General features: G+C 39.9%; 1 protein-coding gene across 8 annotated transcripts in view; it reads right to left on the bottom strand.

The window, feature by feature from the left end:
* The window catches only part of LOC113023948 (nucleosome-remodeling factor subunit BPTF), a 54517-nt gene that overhangs the window by 34806 nt on the left and 1525 nt on the right, over nucleotides 1–18186 (bottom strand). For 5 of the 8 annotated variants that reach the window (XM_026170443.2, XM_026170445.2, XM_026170446.2 and 2 more), the window contains exons 2-12: nucleotides 14574–15396; nucleotides 7896–7947; nucleotides 7507–7675; nucleotides 5137–5397; nucleotides 4484–4681; nucleotides 3297–3485; nucleotides 2913–3088; nucleotides 1857–2036; nucleotides 1356–1537; nucleotides 949–1080; nucleotides 87–216 (exon numbers count right to left, since the gene is read on the bottom strand). In XM_026170443.2, coding sequence (XP_026026228.2) covers nucleotides 87–216; nucleotides 949–1080; nucleotides 1356–1537; nucleotides 1857–2036; nucleotides 2913–3088; nucleotides 3297–3485; nucleotides 4484–4681; nucleotides 5137–5397; nucleotides 7507–7675; nucleotides 7896–7947; nucleotides 14574–15396 — 2492 coding nt within the window. The remainder of the gene's footprint in view (nucleotides 1–86; nucleotides 217–948; nucleotides 1081–1355; nucleotides 1538–1856; nucleotides 2037–2912; nucleotides 3089–3296; nucleotides 3486–4483; nucleotides 4682–5136; nucleotides 5398–7506; nucleotides 7676–7895; nucleotides 7948–14573; nucleotides 15397–18186) is intronic. The other 3 variants (XM_080302410.1, XM_080302412.1, XM_080302413.1) reach the window with 3 other exon arrangements.

The raw sequence follows: 18186 nt of genomic DNA, 5'->3' as shown, positions 1-18186 counted from the left end.
ACATATGAAATCCATCATCCATTCAATAATTCATGTGCCAGAATTTAAATAATCAGTTCAACTGCAGCAATTTGTGCGGCGCCTACCTGATGTTTTATTGGAAAGGTGTATTTGACCCAGGTGGCCTGTTGCAACGTCTCCTCATCCTCCAACTTCTTCTCCCTTTTCTTTACTTTTTCTTTCTCCTCACGCTCCATGGATGTCATGCGATTTAACCTGAAATGCATTTTAAATTGTCATACAGCTCGTACATTTTAAATGTTTCCATCTTTATGCTAAGAGAAGCAGAAAACAAGTCGTTTTTGAGCAATCTGCATCTGAAATTTTGTTTTCATAGAATAAGATAAGATAAGATAAGATAACCTTTATTAGTCCCACACGTGGGAAATTTGTGCTGCATCAACAATATTATCATTGCTGCATGTGATAACATCATACATGGCGATGGATCACAAAAACTTCTTCCTTTCAAACTCTGATTAAAGATGAGGAGATGACAGCAAGTCTTGAAACCATTCCATGAAAACCTCCCACATATACACACTGATAGAAGTCCTTGAAACGCCACTTTCTCTCTCACTTACTAACAGTTCGGGCTTACACATACACACATTCTGCTCTTAACCTTGTGAAATCTTGGACAATCACTTCTTCAAAAGAGCCCTTGTGTTGCTGAAGCAGTCGTAGAGGCAGGGGTGGGTGGTGGCTGGTTGTGGACTTGCAATCTAAATATTATGCCTCACAGCCAGGGTGGGCCTTTTGATCTGATCTGGGTAAGATCAGCTCTGCCAGTTAACTGCATGCACATCCCCCCCATGTACGTGCACTGAAAGCTTGTTTGAGCTCTTCAAGGTATTTGAATTTTTTTGTAAAACTCAATTTATTTGTGTTTGTGAAGCGATAGCAGCATGTATGGTGCGCACTGTAAATATGTAAAGATTTTCATACCTGGTATGGCCCAGTGAATCCTTCCAGATGGGCAACATGGCCACAGGTTTGATTGCACACTCCAGGATGGCCAGAGCCAGTGCAAACTCTCTGGCCTTACTGCACATCTGAACTGCTTTGATCCAATTGGTCCTTGAAAGAAAAAAAATAAACAAAAACAACATTTTAGCATGTTTCGACCTCCTCCTGTACTCTGGGTTCTTTCAGATTTAGGCTACAGAATATTTGTAAGCGGACAGTCTGACCACGATTTGCTTTTACATCTGTTAAAAATGCTACTTTGACCCAAAAAGTAACTGATTTACTGAAAGATGTTAACCTCACTAGCAAGTTATGACATAAAACCTAAAACCCACTAAACAAAGCCAGTGGAGCACATGAGATATTATTGTTATATCCTTTTATACCTGTGTGACGCCCAGTTCGGGTGCATGAATGGTGCTGGAACATTGTTCTCCAGCTGAATGATAGTGAGCCTCAATGTGGAGATAGTCAGAACCTTGGAGCCATAAATGGATCCGTTCCACTTAAACTCTCCTGCTGGTGTCATGCAGAATTTGTGGGAGAGATGCCGCCTCTTGTCATGGTCCTGTAAACAAACAGATAAATGGAATTTAGTTGGGAATTGGAATCCAGTAACTCAAAGAACTGAATGAGATTTTTCACTTGGAACTTAATTCCACATCTGTAACTAGATAGTAACTGGTGTAAACTGCCACATATAACAAGTAAAGACACATATGTTCACAAGTGAGGACAACTTCAGTGTGACTAGCACTACCATAAAAACAGTAGAAACACATGCAAATAAAAACAGCAGAAGAATACCGTAACCAAAGAGCCAGGCAGACAGATGCAGTAATGAAAGAACATTCAAATGTTAGAAATAAAGATGTCATGCTACTTGCCTCTCTGTGCTGGTGCTTGTTGAGGGCCAGGGCGTTGGAGCTGTACTGGTTATGGTAGATGCGGTACTTGCCCTCCTGCCCAAGCTTGAAGTATTGGCTGAGGGTCCCCTTCATTACCACATCTTTGCTGCTGCGTGTGCTGACGCGAGTGATGTCACCTTGTGCGTTTACTACCAGTACCTAAAAAAGTAAGCAAAGAATGAAAATCCAGTTGGAATGGAAAACGTGTCCCTATTATCTTCTTCCCATCACTCCCAACTGTTCACAGCAAATGCCTGCCCCTCCCTGACCCTGGTTTTGCCAGAGGTTTTTTCCTGCAAGAAGGGACTTTTTCATTCCCACTGCTGCTAAGTGCTTCCCAATTGTTGGAGCTTTCTCTCCATTATTTTAGGGTCCTAACATGACAATTTTAAGAGCCTTAAGTGGTGCTATATAGATAAAAGTAATCTGAATTGAACTACCCACACTGACAATGCAGCTTTGAAATTAGCTAAAGTAAAAAAAAAACTAAAAAAAAAAACTTATGAAAACGTGTATGAGTATGACACGCCTGAACAACCGCCGCGTTATATCGTAATATCCAGCGTTACAGTAGGTGGTTCAGGTGAAGATGATAATGTATGTTTATTTTCAATACTAATGTTGTCTCTGTGCATTTTCCAAGTCACAGTAAAATTATTACCAGCAATAACGAAGCATTCCCTGAACCTTTCATTATATCCTTAAACAAGCTCCTCCTCCCTTTTCTCTTACATTTACTATTGCTGACTGTAATTTTACAGCCAGCAATAAATAAAAAAAATAGACAATATGATTTGTTGGATAAAGCATTAGAATATATCTTAGTTATAAGCATCAAAGTATCGCAAATAAAAATAATACTTTTAAGGAAGAAAAAAAAACACTGTTTAAGACTTTTTTGAAAGAATCTGTGGGAATCCTTGTGTTCCTTGTAACGTCATGAATCTAAATGCCGGTCTGAACGCCCATGTTAGGAAGTTGGCACCAATTTTTCATGTATAGTCTAAAAGCCCAAATCCATTGGTGGTTTCTTACCTCTCTGCCCTCCTTGAAGCCTTTATTGGCTTCATGAACAGCAGCTGCGACCTGTTGGTTTTTCAGCTGGCTCAGCTTGCTGTCCGGGTTTCTCAGCCGGGTCACCATGCGAGTTGCTGATGACTTCTTAGCACCGGGACCTGTCCCCTCACCGTTGGTGGAGTCTTTACCGTCCCCTGGTAATGCAATGTCCAATTCACTCAGATGCAGAGGGAGTGATACACAGCTCAGTAATAAACTCAGTAATATACAGTGTGGTGGGGATTAGTAAGACATAGTGAACAGCTTCTTCTGGGATCGTTTATCTTCTGAGGTAGTATAATGAGGTAGTATAATATAGCATCATTCAGTATAATGTAGTCACATAACGCTGTTTTGTCAGACCTGCATCATCAAGGCTCGCCAGGGATGACTGGGAGGACTTGTCAGCCAAGTCTGGGGGTTCAGGACACCTCGGAGGGACACCAGCTCCAGTACTGCTGTTACTGTTTTCCTCAATGGGGTGGGGAGGCTGGCTTAGGCTGGGGATGCCATCGCCACTGACAGGAACAGAATTTGATGGCGGGTTTTCTGCTGAACAGGCAAAATACAATAAATGTAAATTTAATCATATACAGAGCTGACAGGTTAATTAAGAGTAATGTGACTCAACTGTGCTATTCCGTGGGTAACAATCCGAGACACATTTCATGGATCGTTTAACCCAACAACACAAAAGTAAACAGCACATATTGTAAATTAGAAAAATGAATACCAAGCCTTTAAAAACTTGGTCAAAAAGTGAAGGGTTAATATATAGGTTTAAAAAAATCTTTCAGTTTCAGTAAAGACAGGAACTTTCTTCTGACCATTCTGAAAAATGTTGGGGCTGTGGCTCCCTCTGCTGATAAGCCATGCCTAATGCATGCAGCACATAAACACTTCAGGTGTAGCGATTGGTCACTTGAAAGTTAAAGGCTACTAGTCCAGAGAAAGAAACGCTCAACAATGAGGCTTGTGCACACATGATATCAATGATGAAGATGAGTCAGTTTTCTGGAGAAGTATATGCACATCGTAACTGAGCTATCAACCCAACAAAAGCAATTAATAAACAGAGCAATGTCTAATCAAAGGCAGCAGTTGCAAACAAGCAATTACAAATAAGCAGCCAAAGAAAAGCTTTTTGAAGAACCAGACAATGTGAATGCTGCCTCTAGCTGTTAAAGGAGCGTTTCTAGTCGTGCTGATTGCAGAGACAATGCAATGTGATTGCGAATCAACACAACACAACCAGCTTCTTAGCTCTTTAAAGAAAGCAAGTGTGAGGAACTGAGTTAAAGCACGAAATGACTGGAACAGTTTCAAGACAAAAGCCAATATTCAAGAAGTAACTACACCACTGAACACAAAAGCCAGTAGACGGAATGAGAGCAACATGCAAAGAGGAACACCAAAGCACTGGGAATAAATGTTGGAATGAAAATGAGATTCATCACTCAGTCCCGTGAAGTTGCAAACTGTAGCAGGGAAGCAGATCTCCAAAAGCAGCTTAACGAGGGCAATTTCTCCCTTAAATATTATCTATCTACCTTCATTGCTGTTAGAGACCTCCATATGGGAACACGCCTCCGTCAGAGCCTCTGCGGTCGAGGCCGGAGGCTTCGGAGCCTCGGCGGCCACACTAGAGCTTGCAGTGACCGTTTGCGTTGGAGAAGAGGTTGCTGGAAGCAGGGATCCATCTGAGATGCTACTATTGCCTTCTTGGCCAGTGGGAGGAGCTTCACCGACTACAGATGAACAGCAGCAACATTGTAAATATGTTGATAATGCATTGGTTACTTGGAGACACTGGAGAGGGGAAGTGATGATTGGGCACGTTTGTGTATTGTCTTTCTTAGAGTACGTGCAATAAAAGTGCTATTGCTCTTTTTAAATGCCTCTTTATCACAGAGGGCAGCATAGTCCCAACAAGACGTTGATGTGAATAGGCATATGTCCTTTTGTGATTGCCAGCCTGTGGCTTGTCTTGAAATGCTCACAGCATTTTAATAGGTCAAACACATGTGAAATTGATTCATCAATCAATAACTAATCACAGGATTGCAGTGATGTCGTTTGTTCAAGGCTCAAAAGCAGAATAAGACGGCTGCATACATGTTTTGTTTTCCTATGATTATTACTTTGTAGCATATATTTGGTCATATTTTTATGGGTTTTAAAAAAAATTAAGAAACATAATTACCTCCAGCTTTCGCACCATCCACTTTTTTCTTTGTAGCTTCTTCTTCTTTTGTCCGCTGCTCCCCCTCTTCCTTTGCCGCTTCCTTTATCTTGGCCTCCTGCTGTCCTTCATCCTTCAACTTGACATCTTCGTCTTCCTTCTCCACATCCACCTCTCTTTTCTCCTTCTCCATCTGCGCTTTCAGGGCCTCCTCAGCAGCCCGTCTCTTCACCTCTTCCAGCTCCTCCTCCTTCTTAGCCCGCAATCGTTCCAGGATCTCCTCTGGATAAAAGAGGAAGACGTAAAGTGAAATAAACGAAAGAAAAAAGTCAAATTCAGGGCTGAGCCAAGAGAAGGTACAAGAAAATTTGAAGGACTGGGAAAAAAAAAAAAAAGAAGTTAAAACACATTTGCTCTTCGTATGTTTATGTTGGTGGTTGAGATGTTCTCAGTATATGATCATCTAAATGTCCGTAAGAAAACTGATGAAGACTTTTTTATTTAATTATTAGAGTAAATCAACAAGTAGTAGATGGATTGATAGAAATGATGACTGAAATAATAGCAATGATAATGAAAAATGAGCCATGTGAGTACATTATATGACAAGATTGGACTTTATTTTTAAACAAACTAGGAGAAAAGAGAACTGCCTTTCAATGGATTCCTGATGTTATGAATGGTGGAAGCGTTAGACTGTTTATGATTTCGATAAGTAGCACGTACAATATCTATATAATCACTTGTGTTAAACTGGGAAGAATTTGCTGAGAAGCAGCCCAATAGAGCTAGATTCTAGTAAGGGTCAATTTTAGGTCAACTAGTCCAGTGCTGGCGCACACAGCAAGAGTGACATTGCCGGGTAGGGCATGCTGGGTATTTAAAATCCTGGAAGGGTGCTTTAGAAACAGGAATCTTTGGTGGTCTGACGACAGGTGAATGTAAAACTGGTCAACGTAAAACCTCTCCCTGTGCTGCTGTAACTGAAATACAGCAAAAGTAATAAAAAAAAAAACTGGATGGCACGACTATTGATTCATACATTGTCCTACTGCATCAATAGCCAGGGAGAATTCAAACAAAGCAGTAGAAAGACTGTTCAGGTGAGGCTGCCATCTCTCCAAAACACTACAATTCTGATAAAAAACAAGGGCTAAAATCCCAGTGCAGCAAGACAAAAGCAAAACAAAACATAAAAAACAGGTCAAGGGAAAAGAAACACCAAAAATGCAAATGACTGACATCTGTTTTTATTGCTGACGCTGACAAATCTATGTTTGCAGAGGTAGCTTGTAGGCTTTGATGGAAGATTTTGTGGCCAATTTGATATTTGTTTAGTACATCAACTCTTTGTGAACGCATGTGTGTCATCTTGCACATCATTATCTGCCATTTGTGTTTATTCTCATTTTACCCAAATTGGGAAATCTTGCTCCAAGCAGTCCAAACAGAAGACCATGCAAACACTGAGGAAATGCCTTTATTGACACACACAAAAAGGGAATTACAATTATTCTTTTAACTCCATATTTTTGTTTCTTTTCTGTCCTAAAATTTCTTTTTTGTTTAAACAGAACTGCTTTGAAAATGCCAGAGCTGCTGACAAATGTCGTGTCTCCACCTCCCAACCAGATATGAAACTTGTAGAGGGGAGAAGACAAAGGTATGCCAATTCTGTACTGCGTATTATCACATTAAGACTTAAATATCTGTAATCCAAAACATAAGAGAGTTATGTAGCAATACATAAACTAGATTTAAATTTTAATTCAAACCCTCTGTTTACAAGGAGCAGCCAATCAGAGGAAAGTTGGCCTTAAAGTTAAAGGAGCTGAAGTGGCTGTTTTAAGGCAGAAGAAAACCCAGTGTAAAGAAAACAGAGAAAAGATCATTATGAACCATGACTAATGCAAGACTAATCTAGCATATATTTTCCAGTGTATTATTCTTACCAACTTCCACTGCAGAGCAAACAAAATGCTATAATAAATGAGCTGATATGTGGTCAAACGCTCTTAATTTTCAGACACACAAAACGCCCTGAAACAAACAAAAGACACTGGGAGATACTCTATAGGCAGAAAGAAAGGGATAAGGAGAGAGAGAAGCTCAAGTGCTGGACATGCTCCAGACTGGGACCAGCGTAACGTTACATAATAGCTGAGTTGATTCCTATGGCCAAGCCATCTATGACTGGGTGGCATTCATGAGTACTGGCGAGAACGCAGGCAGGAATGAGGAAAGAGAGGCAGGAAGAGAAAGGGGAAAAAATTACTTTGAGTTTAAAAGAGATCATTCTCCTTTCAAGCATGATTAAACTCAGCAACAGAGAGTATCTGAGACTGTCAGAGCCTATTTTATGAGGAGGAGAAAAAATGATAATCTCTTTACCATTTGCAGCAGTGAGGAAACATTTGTTGCTGCCACGGGCCTTGTTGGTTAGGTCCTCGGTGATGTCCATATGCGTGTGCACTTCGTCCCTTATTTCCTGAAGGGCTGCATACAGGTCAGCCTCCCAATACTCCTTATCCAAGCTATCTATCAGCTCAGCTAGCTGCACCTGAGAGAGATGTTCAGGGAACATTCAGTAAATGATCACTCCACTTCATGAGCTCAAAGTTATGACAGGCTTACTGCCAAAAAAAAGAAAAGAAGAGGGAATGCCTGGAAGCATTTCATTAGAAAGAAGGTTTATAATAAAAGAGATGATCCAAAATGATTAAATGTGATTTGGTGAAGAGCCTACAACAGAGGCAACAAGAAAAGATGAGGCACATTACCTTGGTGCTGTAGTACCAGATGGCTTTGTCCTCCAGCTCACCATCCTCTTCACTGTAGGGGAGACATGGGAAATTAGATAAAAAAAGAAAGAATTAAGGGGAAGAAGGAAGAGTTGCTGGCAGACATGCTCTAAATAATACAGACTCTGCTGTCTGTATTCCTTTGTTGGACTTTATGTGATTTAATTTGGCTTGTGTTTTTCCTTGTCAGGAGATTTATTCTTTTCATTTTATTTTTCATATCGAACTGTACAAGGTCCCTGAAGAGTGTGGTTACGCTTCCATTTCCTCAGATCCATAAAACAGGCTGTGCAAAACATGCAAAGTGACATACAGCGTTTGCAGCGCGGCATGATATATTATGTCGCAAACGACCGCTGGTGGTGACCACAGTGTGAGTTGGCACACCCAACGCTGCGGCTCTATTGTAGCTCTGCATTTAGAAAGATAACTTGAGGACCTGACTGCAGCTTTGGCTCATTCAGACAAATGTAGCTATGATTGTGACGCTAGCTTTCACAGTAGAGGACGGAGGCTTTCTGTCATGGGCCACCTTATCTCGTCAGTGATGTTCAGAGTAATTATATAACTTTCAACATAAAATAAATAAATACCATCGCTGTCAAAACTTTACTAACTGTGTGAACTAAGCAAAAACATAATTGGCTGTGAAGTTTTTCGTAACTTTGAAGAGTGAAGACAACATGAGAGATTAAAACTAGCAGCGAGCAGACCGACATCCTGAAAGGAGAATCAAAAGAGCAGAGATATGCATCGCCGCTTCCAGTCACACCTTTCAGAGTGCAAAGCAGGATGCAGTTTTAAGTTAAAGTGACATGCTTTGTATCCAGGCAACCACACGCACAGCCAATCATGTCCACCTAAGTCTTTGGAGAGAACTGTGATTTAAACCAAGGATTAGAATTTTTACCTGGATTCTGGAAATGATCTTTGCACAGTGGCCCTCTTGTTAGGTTGCACATGTCCCTGCCACTGTGGTTTGAATATTAAACTTAAGGTAGTAACACATTAATGGGTGTCAAGAAAAACTGCGAGGCGTAGCAGCTTAAGACTTAGTGGTACTGTCAGACTCACTTTATAAAATGAATGATCAGCAATAAATGCATAATCTTCAAAGTGTATGCTTGACTGACCAAAAAAATGAACAAAATGAGCCTTGTCAGAAATGATAAAGCCTATTTTTATCTTCTGTTTTGATTCAAATGAGTCTTTTTTATATTTATTTAAGTGAACTACATATAAATTCCTTAACAATAAGCAGGTACAGGTCTGTCATGTCTATCAGAGGGACTGTTAGACATGTTTTTGGTTCTTATCTGCATTTACTGAACTCTTTAAATCTTTAAATTCTTTAAATTAAATCTCGTATACCTATATATAAAATTCTGGAAGCCCATTTGATATACATTAGATTAGGGCTGTGTCATATTGTATTGCCTGTGGTAAAAAATAGTCTAAACTTTTTACATACATGATATAAAACTGTCACATTAAGATATCACCGATATAGATGCCCTGTGTTCACGCTTTTTACATACATGATATAAAACTGTCACATCAAGATATCACCGATATAGATGCCCTGTGTTCACGCTTTTTACATACATGATATAAAACTGTCACATCAAGATATCACCGATATAGATGCCCTGTGTTCACGCTCCCCCGTGCACACAACAAGGAGACAAACCCAGACGTGTTTGACAGCGAGCGCCTCGTGTCCACATCTGATGGCAACTGAATAAAAAGGGGGCCAACTTCATTATCCTCCAACAAAGCTTTGCAAAATTTGCAAATTAGAAACATCAAACTCAAGAAACACACCATCAAGTAGAACCAGGCTACAAAGGCACGCAAGAAGGAGATATTAGCAGCTGGTAATGAGGGACCCAAAAGTAAACAAATGACTCAACCAAGTGTTGCTGGAGCACTCACTAGTTGCGCTCCATGTGACAGGACGAGCAAACGGTAGATGGAAACTACTGATGCGGTTACGCGGTGGAAAAGCAGCTGATTAAAGAGCTAGACACAAATTACAGCATCCCGAATAGAAAATATCCTTCACATTCAATGTTATTATGTGACAAAAACAATAGAGGCTGATGAAAACTTTAATTATTAAGTATTAAAAGGTATAAAACGCCACCTAAGCTACTTTTGCACTAACATTTGATTTCTGCTGTGTCACTGCCATTGCCATATAATGCTGCTGCTAGCATCATGTGGCAATAGCTTCACACTTTGAATTAGGTAGCAGTCATCAATGACAGAAGCTCATTGGAAAATACGTATAGAAAATACCCTCATTTTTTGGCCCTGATAAGTGCTGCTGAATGCAAGCTGCAATCACTGATTAAACACTGTTCAGTTTTTTTTCTATATTATCAGAAATTTCCTTGAAATACTGTGATGTACAAACACATATTAATGCATATTAATATTTGAGCTACAGTACATGTACTAGAGTATCACAGCTGGCTTAGGCCTCACAGGTCTCTTAGCAACAACTTTCTCAATAACAAGTGATTACAGAGATTACATGTTTTGCATGGAAATTTTGTACTTTAATATTTTTCCCCAAAGGCAGAGCCCATGTTTTTTTGCTTCAAGTACATCTTTGACATGATATGACGGTGCTTATCTGTTCATTTTAAATAAAAGGTTTATAAATCCTTTTGCTTTCTCTAAATCTTAAAAAACAAAACTGGAAATATCTTAATCTTTACATGACAATGGAACAACTTCACTTCACATGGACACTTGACTTCATTTTGCAGCAGCTACAGAGTTCCTGCCAAGGGAATGTGAAGCCTCAGGCCATGTAACAGTAGTGTCTATTCAGCATCCCTCCAGGCCATCTGTGCGCACAAAACTTTATTTCCCCCCATTGCACATACACAGCTTGTGCACTTCTTGTAAGTGAACAGAGCTTTTAAAAGGTAGTCCAAAGACTGGTTGCTCAGCACCTGCTGTTGGCTGATTTGATGATCAGGGTGGAGCAGAGGAAGCAAAAAAAGTGAAATGTAGCAATGACAAACCTCAGGCCACCTAAACTCCTAAATCTCCTTTTGTTTAGGTCATTCACGCTCCTTTATGATTTATGTTGCACACTGTCTGCTGCTGCTGATCCAGCGGGTGCACATACACACCATCTGTGGCTGCTCAATACTAATATCAGTTGCTAGCATATGGGACCAATACTGCTGATAGTAAGGTTATGTTAAAACTATAATGGAGATGTAGCCTGGTTTAATAAAAAGCCGGTCTATTCCAACATGCAGATATGTACTCATATGCATGAAACCAAGTTATGATACAGTAGGGCTGTTCGATATAACGATATATATCGGATGACGATATAAAAAACATCTATCGTTTCATTTTACGCTATCGTTTGTTACGTGGTGTCGCAAAATAAACTGTTTACGGCAATATTTTTTCATTGTTCTGATGGTCACTGTAGTGGCTATATTAATTTCTTAAAGTTCTCTCTTTCTCTTATATTTAATATAACCACACTACGGACGGACAAGCGCATGTTTTTATGCTTTGTTGTTAGCAACAACGCGTTTCCGCTTGTTTATTTTCCACATAAAACTTTCACAATAAAGCTCAAAGATCCTGTTGAGACTTTTCAAAATAAACTGAATCACGTGAAAGAGTATGCAGAGTATTTACGGATGAGAAGCAAAAAAGAGCCGTCAGGTGCTAAAAAATAAACCTTAAACTCAAACGTTAGAACAGGCTTTTCCCCGCAGCACGCCGTGTAATAAATACTCACAAAGAAGGCCGTTACAACTTATGACTAAAAATGTATTGTTTCATGCACGGTTAAAACACTCGACTCCAGGTACACGACGCCCAGCTGGAAACTGACTATGCTTGGCTGTGCTTTTTGGATGTTTCAACCTGAATGTTAATATCAAAGGCATTTGACCAGTACTCATAACCGTGACACTGATCTGGGCTGAACTGAGTGGGAACAAAGCCTGGTTGTAACCTGAAGACCTTTTTAAAATTTCCAGATTATTTCCAGGTTCAGACATGTTATTTGCTGTTAACTCTGTCTGAAAAAGGTTACATGTTTTATTACTGATAAAGCACATATGTTTGTCCTCATATTAGCTCATTAGAGCTCTTGAAAAAGACAAACAAAGAATTTCAATCGTGTCATGTTTGGTGGGTCATTAGTGAACTTTCCAGTAGGGCTGGGCCATACCATACCGTTCACGGTAATAATGTTGGGCAACGATAAGAAAATGAAATACTGCCATAGAATATGGGTAAAACGCGCATGCACAGTGCCTTTGTTTACATCTGCGCGAACGCAGATCGTTGAATGAAACAGATAAACCAGAACTGGTTTGTAAAAATGCTGCAACCTCAGTGGTGTGGAACTGGTTTAGCTTTCCTCCGTCAGATACACAACAAAGCACTATTTTTGGTAGAGCATGCTGGTGGGCCGTCGTTATTACCGTGTTTTTTGGAAAATGCGGCACACTTAAAATCAATTCTTTGATTTTTCTGAAAACCGACAGTGCCCCTTATAATCCCGTGTGCCTTATGTGTCTTAGGTCATATCGCCCTGCTCAACTTTCCAGTACCGGTAATCTAGATAATCTACTAATGTATTCGCCACCCTTTCATATGGCAATCAGTGTTATCATGGCTGCTTTAATCGCAGTTGGGAAAAGTTGCTAATCTACTTTGCCTGTAGTTGCTACAAGTTTCTTTGACATTTTATGCTCTCTGGTTGACGTGTTCCTGCTTACTTCTTCCTCTGTGGCTCCTTAAGGGCACCTGAGCATCATTGTTTTGACACAGGTGCTGCCTGTGGGCAAGTAATCAACAGTTATGTTAATGCTAGCCAACTTAGCCACCTAACATGCCAGTATGTCCTATTGATATGAAGACATTGCCATAAAAATAAAAATTACCCATTAGATCCTCGGTTTCGTGGATGCCAGAAGTGCATGAAAACTCTTGTGTTCTGTCTTGCAGCCGACCACAGAAGATGTAATGTGCTCTACCAAGTCATTAAAAAATGGGGCCTAAGAGGAAGCGCCTTGTTTCTGTGTGTGAGTTGTGCTAAACTAGATGCAAAGTGAGGCACTGTGCAAATGCAGCACATAATCACATAGATAACTCACTGAAGAAAACACTGGACTGCAATACGAGCCATTTCAAAAGCAGGGTCTTCTGTAGGAAAGACTAACCTCTTTTGATCTGACTTTTTGTAGTTTTAGTTTCTACAATGATTTTGCAAAGACACAAAAGAAAGTTATAGCACCCTTAACCAAAGGGGAAAAAGGGTAAAAAGCATTATATGAGCACTTCAATTTATTGCACATGACATTTATAAAAAAAAAAAAAAAGTTATAGAGAAGCTTCTGGTATTTCATTGCTCAGACTGTCCTGCAATTATAAATTTAGATTATAAAGTTTTCATTGATTCAAAGAAAATGTCCGTGTACTTTGGTTTAGTACTGATTGCAATGAGCGGTGGGGGTATTTCTCAATTGGAAAAGCTGTAAAACTTAGAGAGTTAAAAGTTCAAAATCTATGCACTTCTTCACATTTTCTAAAGCTGTCCACTGGACCGCATTGGAGTCTTTGCTGGGCCGATTAGGGCCCCCGGGCCTTATGTTTGACACCCCGATCTAGAGTTTGTGAATGATTCTGTGGTTATGCTATACTCTCAGTCATGCTCAGGAATAAACTTGTGACAATATTCTGTTTTTAAATCAGCCGAGTTAAGTGCATGTTGAATATAGCGCAGGTCTTTTTTTTTTTAAAGATTAACACCTACAGGCTGGAACAAAGATGATGTCAATCACTGATGCCAATCTGTTCATAAGTGGCTGTGATTAACCAAACAGACCCCAAAACACGACATAGTAGTTAGAGTACATATCGTACTAAGAAGAAAAACTGTACAGAAAGCACATTAAGGGATTAATGGGCATATTGTGCTTCCCTGTGATGTTCTTTATAAGTCTATGTGCATATGGTTTGTGACACTCATCAACACTCCCACTTTGATACGACACCAAGTTGGAGACTCTGCCTTAGAGTGGATTAAAGTGCTTTAAAGAACACTAGTCGAACAAACAAATGCTCTTTCGTTGAGATAAACCACAAACGTCTGGCACCTGTGTCTTTGTTTTGTATTAGTAGTTTACAGTATGATTCATATCTCAGGTTTTGAGCCACGGTTTCAGCTCAGATCAGTTTTTTGAGAGGTTTATTAAAAAAAAGAAAATGTTAAAAAGGTATTTTATGGAAAGCCTGATTATTAGGTCATTATTGGACCATGAAAAAAATTAATAAACTCTATTACTCTGATGTTTTTTCTGAAAAATTACCGATTTCACCAGAACAGCACGCTTTGACTAAGCGATAGAGTTTGCTTGACTCTAGATAGGTATTACAGTATAAGAAAATGGAAATCGTGATTTCGGTCTCAGTTTCGCAATGTATGAACCCCCCTCAGAAGAAATGTCAAACTGTGTCAAAACTGCTGTGTCTTTTGGAAACTTTGAGAAATAACTAAAGAAATAAATCTCATATTATCAACGGACATCAGCTTACAAAATGAAGCCACGTGTCACTGTTCAATCCTGTGCAACAGCATAACATGAAACAATGTGAACTTACACGATAACGCGGCGATTCAAAAACCAGTATTTACGGTGGTGTCGGTCGTAGCCAATCGGTAGTTGACGAATAAATGGTCTGCTCTTCTGCACTTCTGGGATGCTGTCCGCCACACCGGGTACCTTGTGTGCCACACACACCTCGCACTGCCACTCGTCCTCTGGTACTTCCTGCAGTGGCGGCTTGACACACTCCAGATGGTATACAGCTGAACATGTCTCACAGCACAGCAGGTCACCAAGGCGATGGCACACCCTGCAGTGGTCGTCGTACGCTACCACCCCCTCTGACATAAGCTCCTCTCGGGCAATGTTGGTTGCCAGGAACTGGTCCACCAAAAACTGAAGAACTTTAATTTTGCTATCCAATGGTCCGTAAGGGTAATCCTCATTTTCCTGGAAAGGTAAAATGTGCCGGTACTCTGGGTCACTCTCACAGTACGCCCGCACCACCTCCGGCCAAGTCATACCATCCACAAAATACAGAGTGGAGTTAACGGAGTCCTTCACGTCAGTGGGACCAAATGTGGTGTTAGAAGTGTCCTCTTCTCTGAGAATAGCTTTGAGCAAGGAGACGTGGGTCTCTGCCAACAGCGTGCATTGCTCTTGGCTGGCCAAAGCTGCACAGAAATCCTCAAAACGGAACGGAGAGAGCCGTAAAACTGTGCCAAAGTTGCGGAGCACCTCGTAGACGGCAGACACGTTGAGGAGCTGTGAGGTAGGAACAAGGAGGTCCTCAGAGGACTTGGGAAGCTCCAAGGAAGGAATGTCCTTTGCCTCATGAATAGGTGACCGTGGTTGCAGTGTCCGAGTCTTTTTCCGGCCTATGCAAGAAAAAAAAGGGGAAAAAAGTCAGGAGAGATGAGAGATGTGGTGAAAAAGCCAAAATCACAAAAAAAACCATTACAAACACGACACCAAACTGTAACGAGCTACACTGTATGCAGTTTACCGTTAGTCATTACATCCTTATACCTTAATGTAGCAACACCCTTAAGGTCTTATTGACTTTGCTCTGTAATTTTGCAAGAATAAACTGTCTGCAGTAACACAGCCACAGAGAGATGCCCTTGGCAAACCCAGAGCAATCTGTGAAGATTCCTTCTTATAATTTCCGCTACAGGAGAACCCACAAGAAGCATCTTTTAAGTGCTATGAGTGCAACTGGCGAGCTCCAAGCCCAATAATCTCCTCTAATAAAAAAAACGGATGCAATAACACAACAGTAATAGAACTTTGCACCCTCCCCTTACAAATAGAAACAGGAGATGTGAGGAATTTTGAGGAATCACAAGCTAGTATGGATGTGAGCTGGGCTATTTGTAACCAAGTGTGAAGAGCTGGGGAAGTGATCTTAAAGGCTGACAAAAATATCCTTGTCTTAGGATAAACACACTAAATGCTCCAAGTTGATTTATAAGCCTGCTTTTGTTACTGTTGAGGAAATGTGTGCAGGTGTTGCAGCATAAGCTGCATGTACTAAACCTGGGTATTCATTCTGGACAATCTCTGCCTACAGACCCATCTGAAAGAATAACTAAATAAACATGACACTGTGTAAAATGTAAGAAAAAGCAGGATGTAGGATTTAAACATATTTTTAAAAATCTATATTTGTTTGAATGTAGCACTAATACAAAAATATATAGCTGACAATGTGTATTTCTTCTTTATCATTTTAAAAATATACTCGTTTAAAATTTTAAGCCTGCATTTCAACAAAGTCGGCACACGGGACCGTTTCTCAAAGGATTGTATCACCTCTTCTTTTAACGGCATGTGGTGAGTGTTTGGGGAACTGGGGAGACAGACTGTTGTAGTTTTGGAAGCCAAATACTTTTCCACTTTGCTGCATATACATAAGAATTAAGCTGTTCCTTTGTTGCTTTTTTCATCTCATAAAGCTCCTCTTATTTGGTGACAGACCCAGACTGTAGGCAGGTTTTTCAGCACTGCCTTCTAGTAATAGATAGATAGATAGATGACAGACAAAGGCACAGAAAGATGGTTGGATGGATGGATGAACATTTGCATTGCGCACTAATAACAAACTTGATAATTCCCCAATTCTTAAGTCATGATTTCCTATGAAGAAATTCAGATTTTGACAGATCAAACCCGTTTTCCACTTCACCTCACTCTTAAATGACTTCAGGTCAGGATCTTGTTATTGAGGGTTGGTTTTTTTTCCTTCTTTACATAGTAGAGTTTTAACTTTTGGGCTTCAGTGACAAACTATGTTCAAGATCACACTGATGTTCACAAGTGTTTCTGAGACCATTCAATCATTTCTACACTAAAATCATCTCTTTTTTTGGTTTCTTTAAAAATGCATTTCGCCGTCATGGCCACTCCTATTGCTTTTTGGCCTCATCCACGGCATACAGAGATTTCACCAGATTCCTCGAGTATTTGAATTTAATTATGCACAAATTCTTTACTATTTTGTCCATACAGTCTTGCAGAGTGCTCAAACCCTCCCTATATTTGATCAAGACTCAGTCTCCTGGGGATGCTTTATAGCCACCCATGTTACAAACATTAACATCATTAGTTGTGAGATGTTCTACAAACTCCTTTTTCCTCCAGGCATTTTCCAGTCTTTCTTTGCCCCAACTTCCGCCTTTCAAACACGTGATTAAAAAGTATGATATGATTTTTTAAGACTATTTTTTATATGTAGGCTTTAAATTATTTGTAAGTCATTGTTTTTATCCCACTGGATGTATTAAATATGTATAATCAGTGTAGTATTACTTTAAGTACACTGTTTTTATAACATTTGCATTACATGAATACACAATAGTGCGTGCAGATCTCACAGGCTCTTAAGTTTGACATGAGGTTTTCTTTCAAAACCCAAATAAATAACTTGATTATCAGCATTGCCTGTCATACTGTACAATTGGTGTAAGTGTGCTAGTCACTTTTTAGCAGCTGTATGTATGGTTGGCCTGATATTGTACTGTGGTTTAGAGGTGATGGGTAAACAGAGACTACAGCAATAAAACAATTAAATGGTCCAATAACGGCAGGCAGGAGGTTTAACTGAGCATCAAACACAGGGATTGAGTCCACAAATGGTGGACTGGCATATGCAATGTGTTTGAATTTACAATATGTGTCAGCCAGTGGACTGAATGATGCTTGTCTGTTGCTATTAGTCCTTCGAAAGCACATTCAGGGTAGGGACACAATGCTGCCATGTTCACACATCTATAGCAAAAGTAAACAGATTAATAGAAAGTCGAAAATTATGGGTGTATCCTTTGAAAAATGAATCCTGACCACTGCAGACAAAAGTGGAAAAAATATTTATATGTAAAAGAATAAACTCCAAATTCTATTATTTCTTTTCAGAGATCTGCATAAGCACAAGCTTGTGCTGTTGGACATACTGGAATGCACTCCTGAGTCCTCCTAATCCTATCTAGAATTACTTCCAGTAGTTGGCATACTGTTTCTAATGCATTGCATTGCATTACAGGAGTGTCAACTAATTTTTGCGCGCACAACTTTATTAAAGTGATCATTAAGTGGAAAAGAGATGAATTCAAAGCCCTTAATTGATAAACATGAGTGGTTACTATGGTAACGTCGACTACGTAATGAGC

The sequence above is a fragment of the Astatotilapia calliptera genome, chromosome 6 (assembly GCF_964374335.1).
Source record: "Astatotilapia calliptera chromosome 6, fAstCal68.1, whole genome shotgun sequence".
Lineage (NCBI taxonomy): Eukaryota > Metazoa > Chordata > Actinopteri > Cichliformes > Cichlidae > Astatotilapia > Astatotilapia calliptera.
The sequence above is the reverse complement of the archived record's forward strand: the minus strand, read 5'-3'. Positions and strand labels throughout refer to the sequence as shown.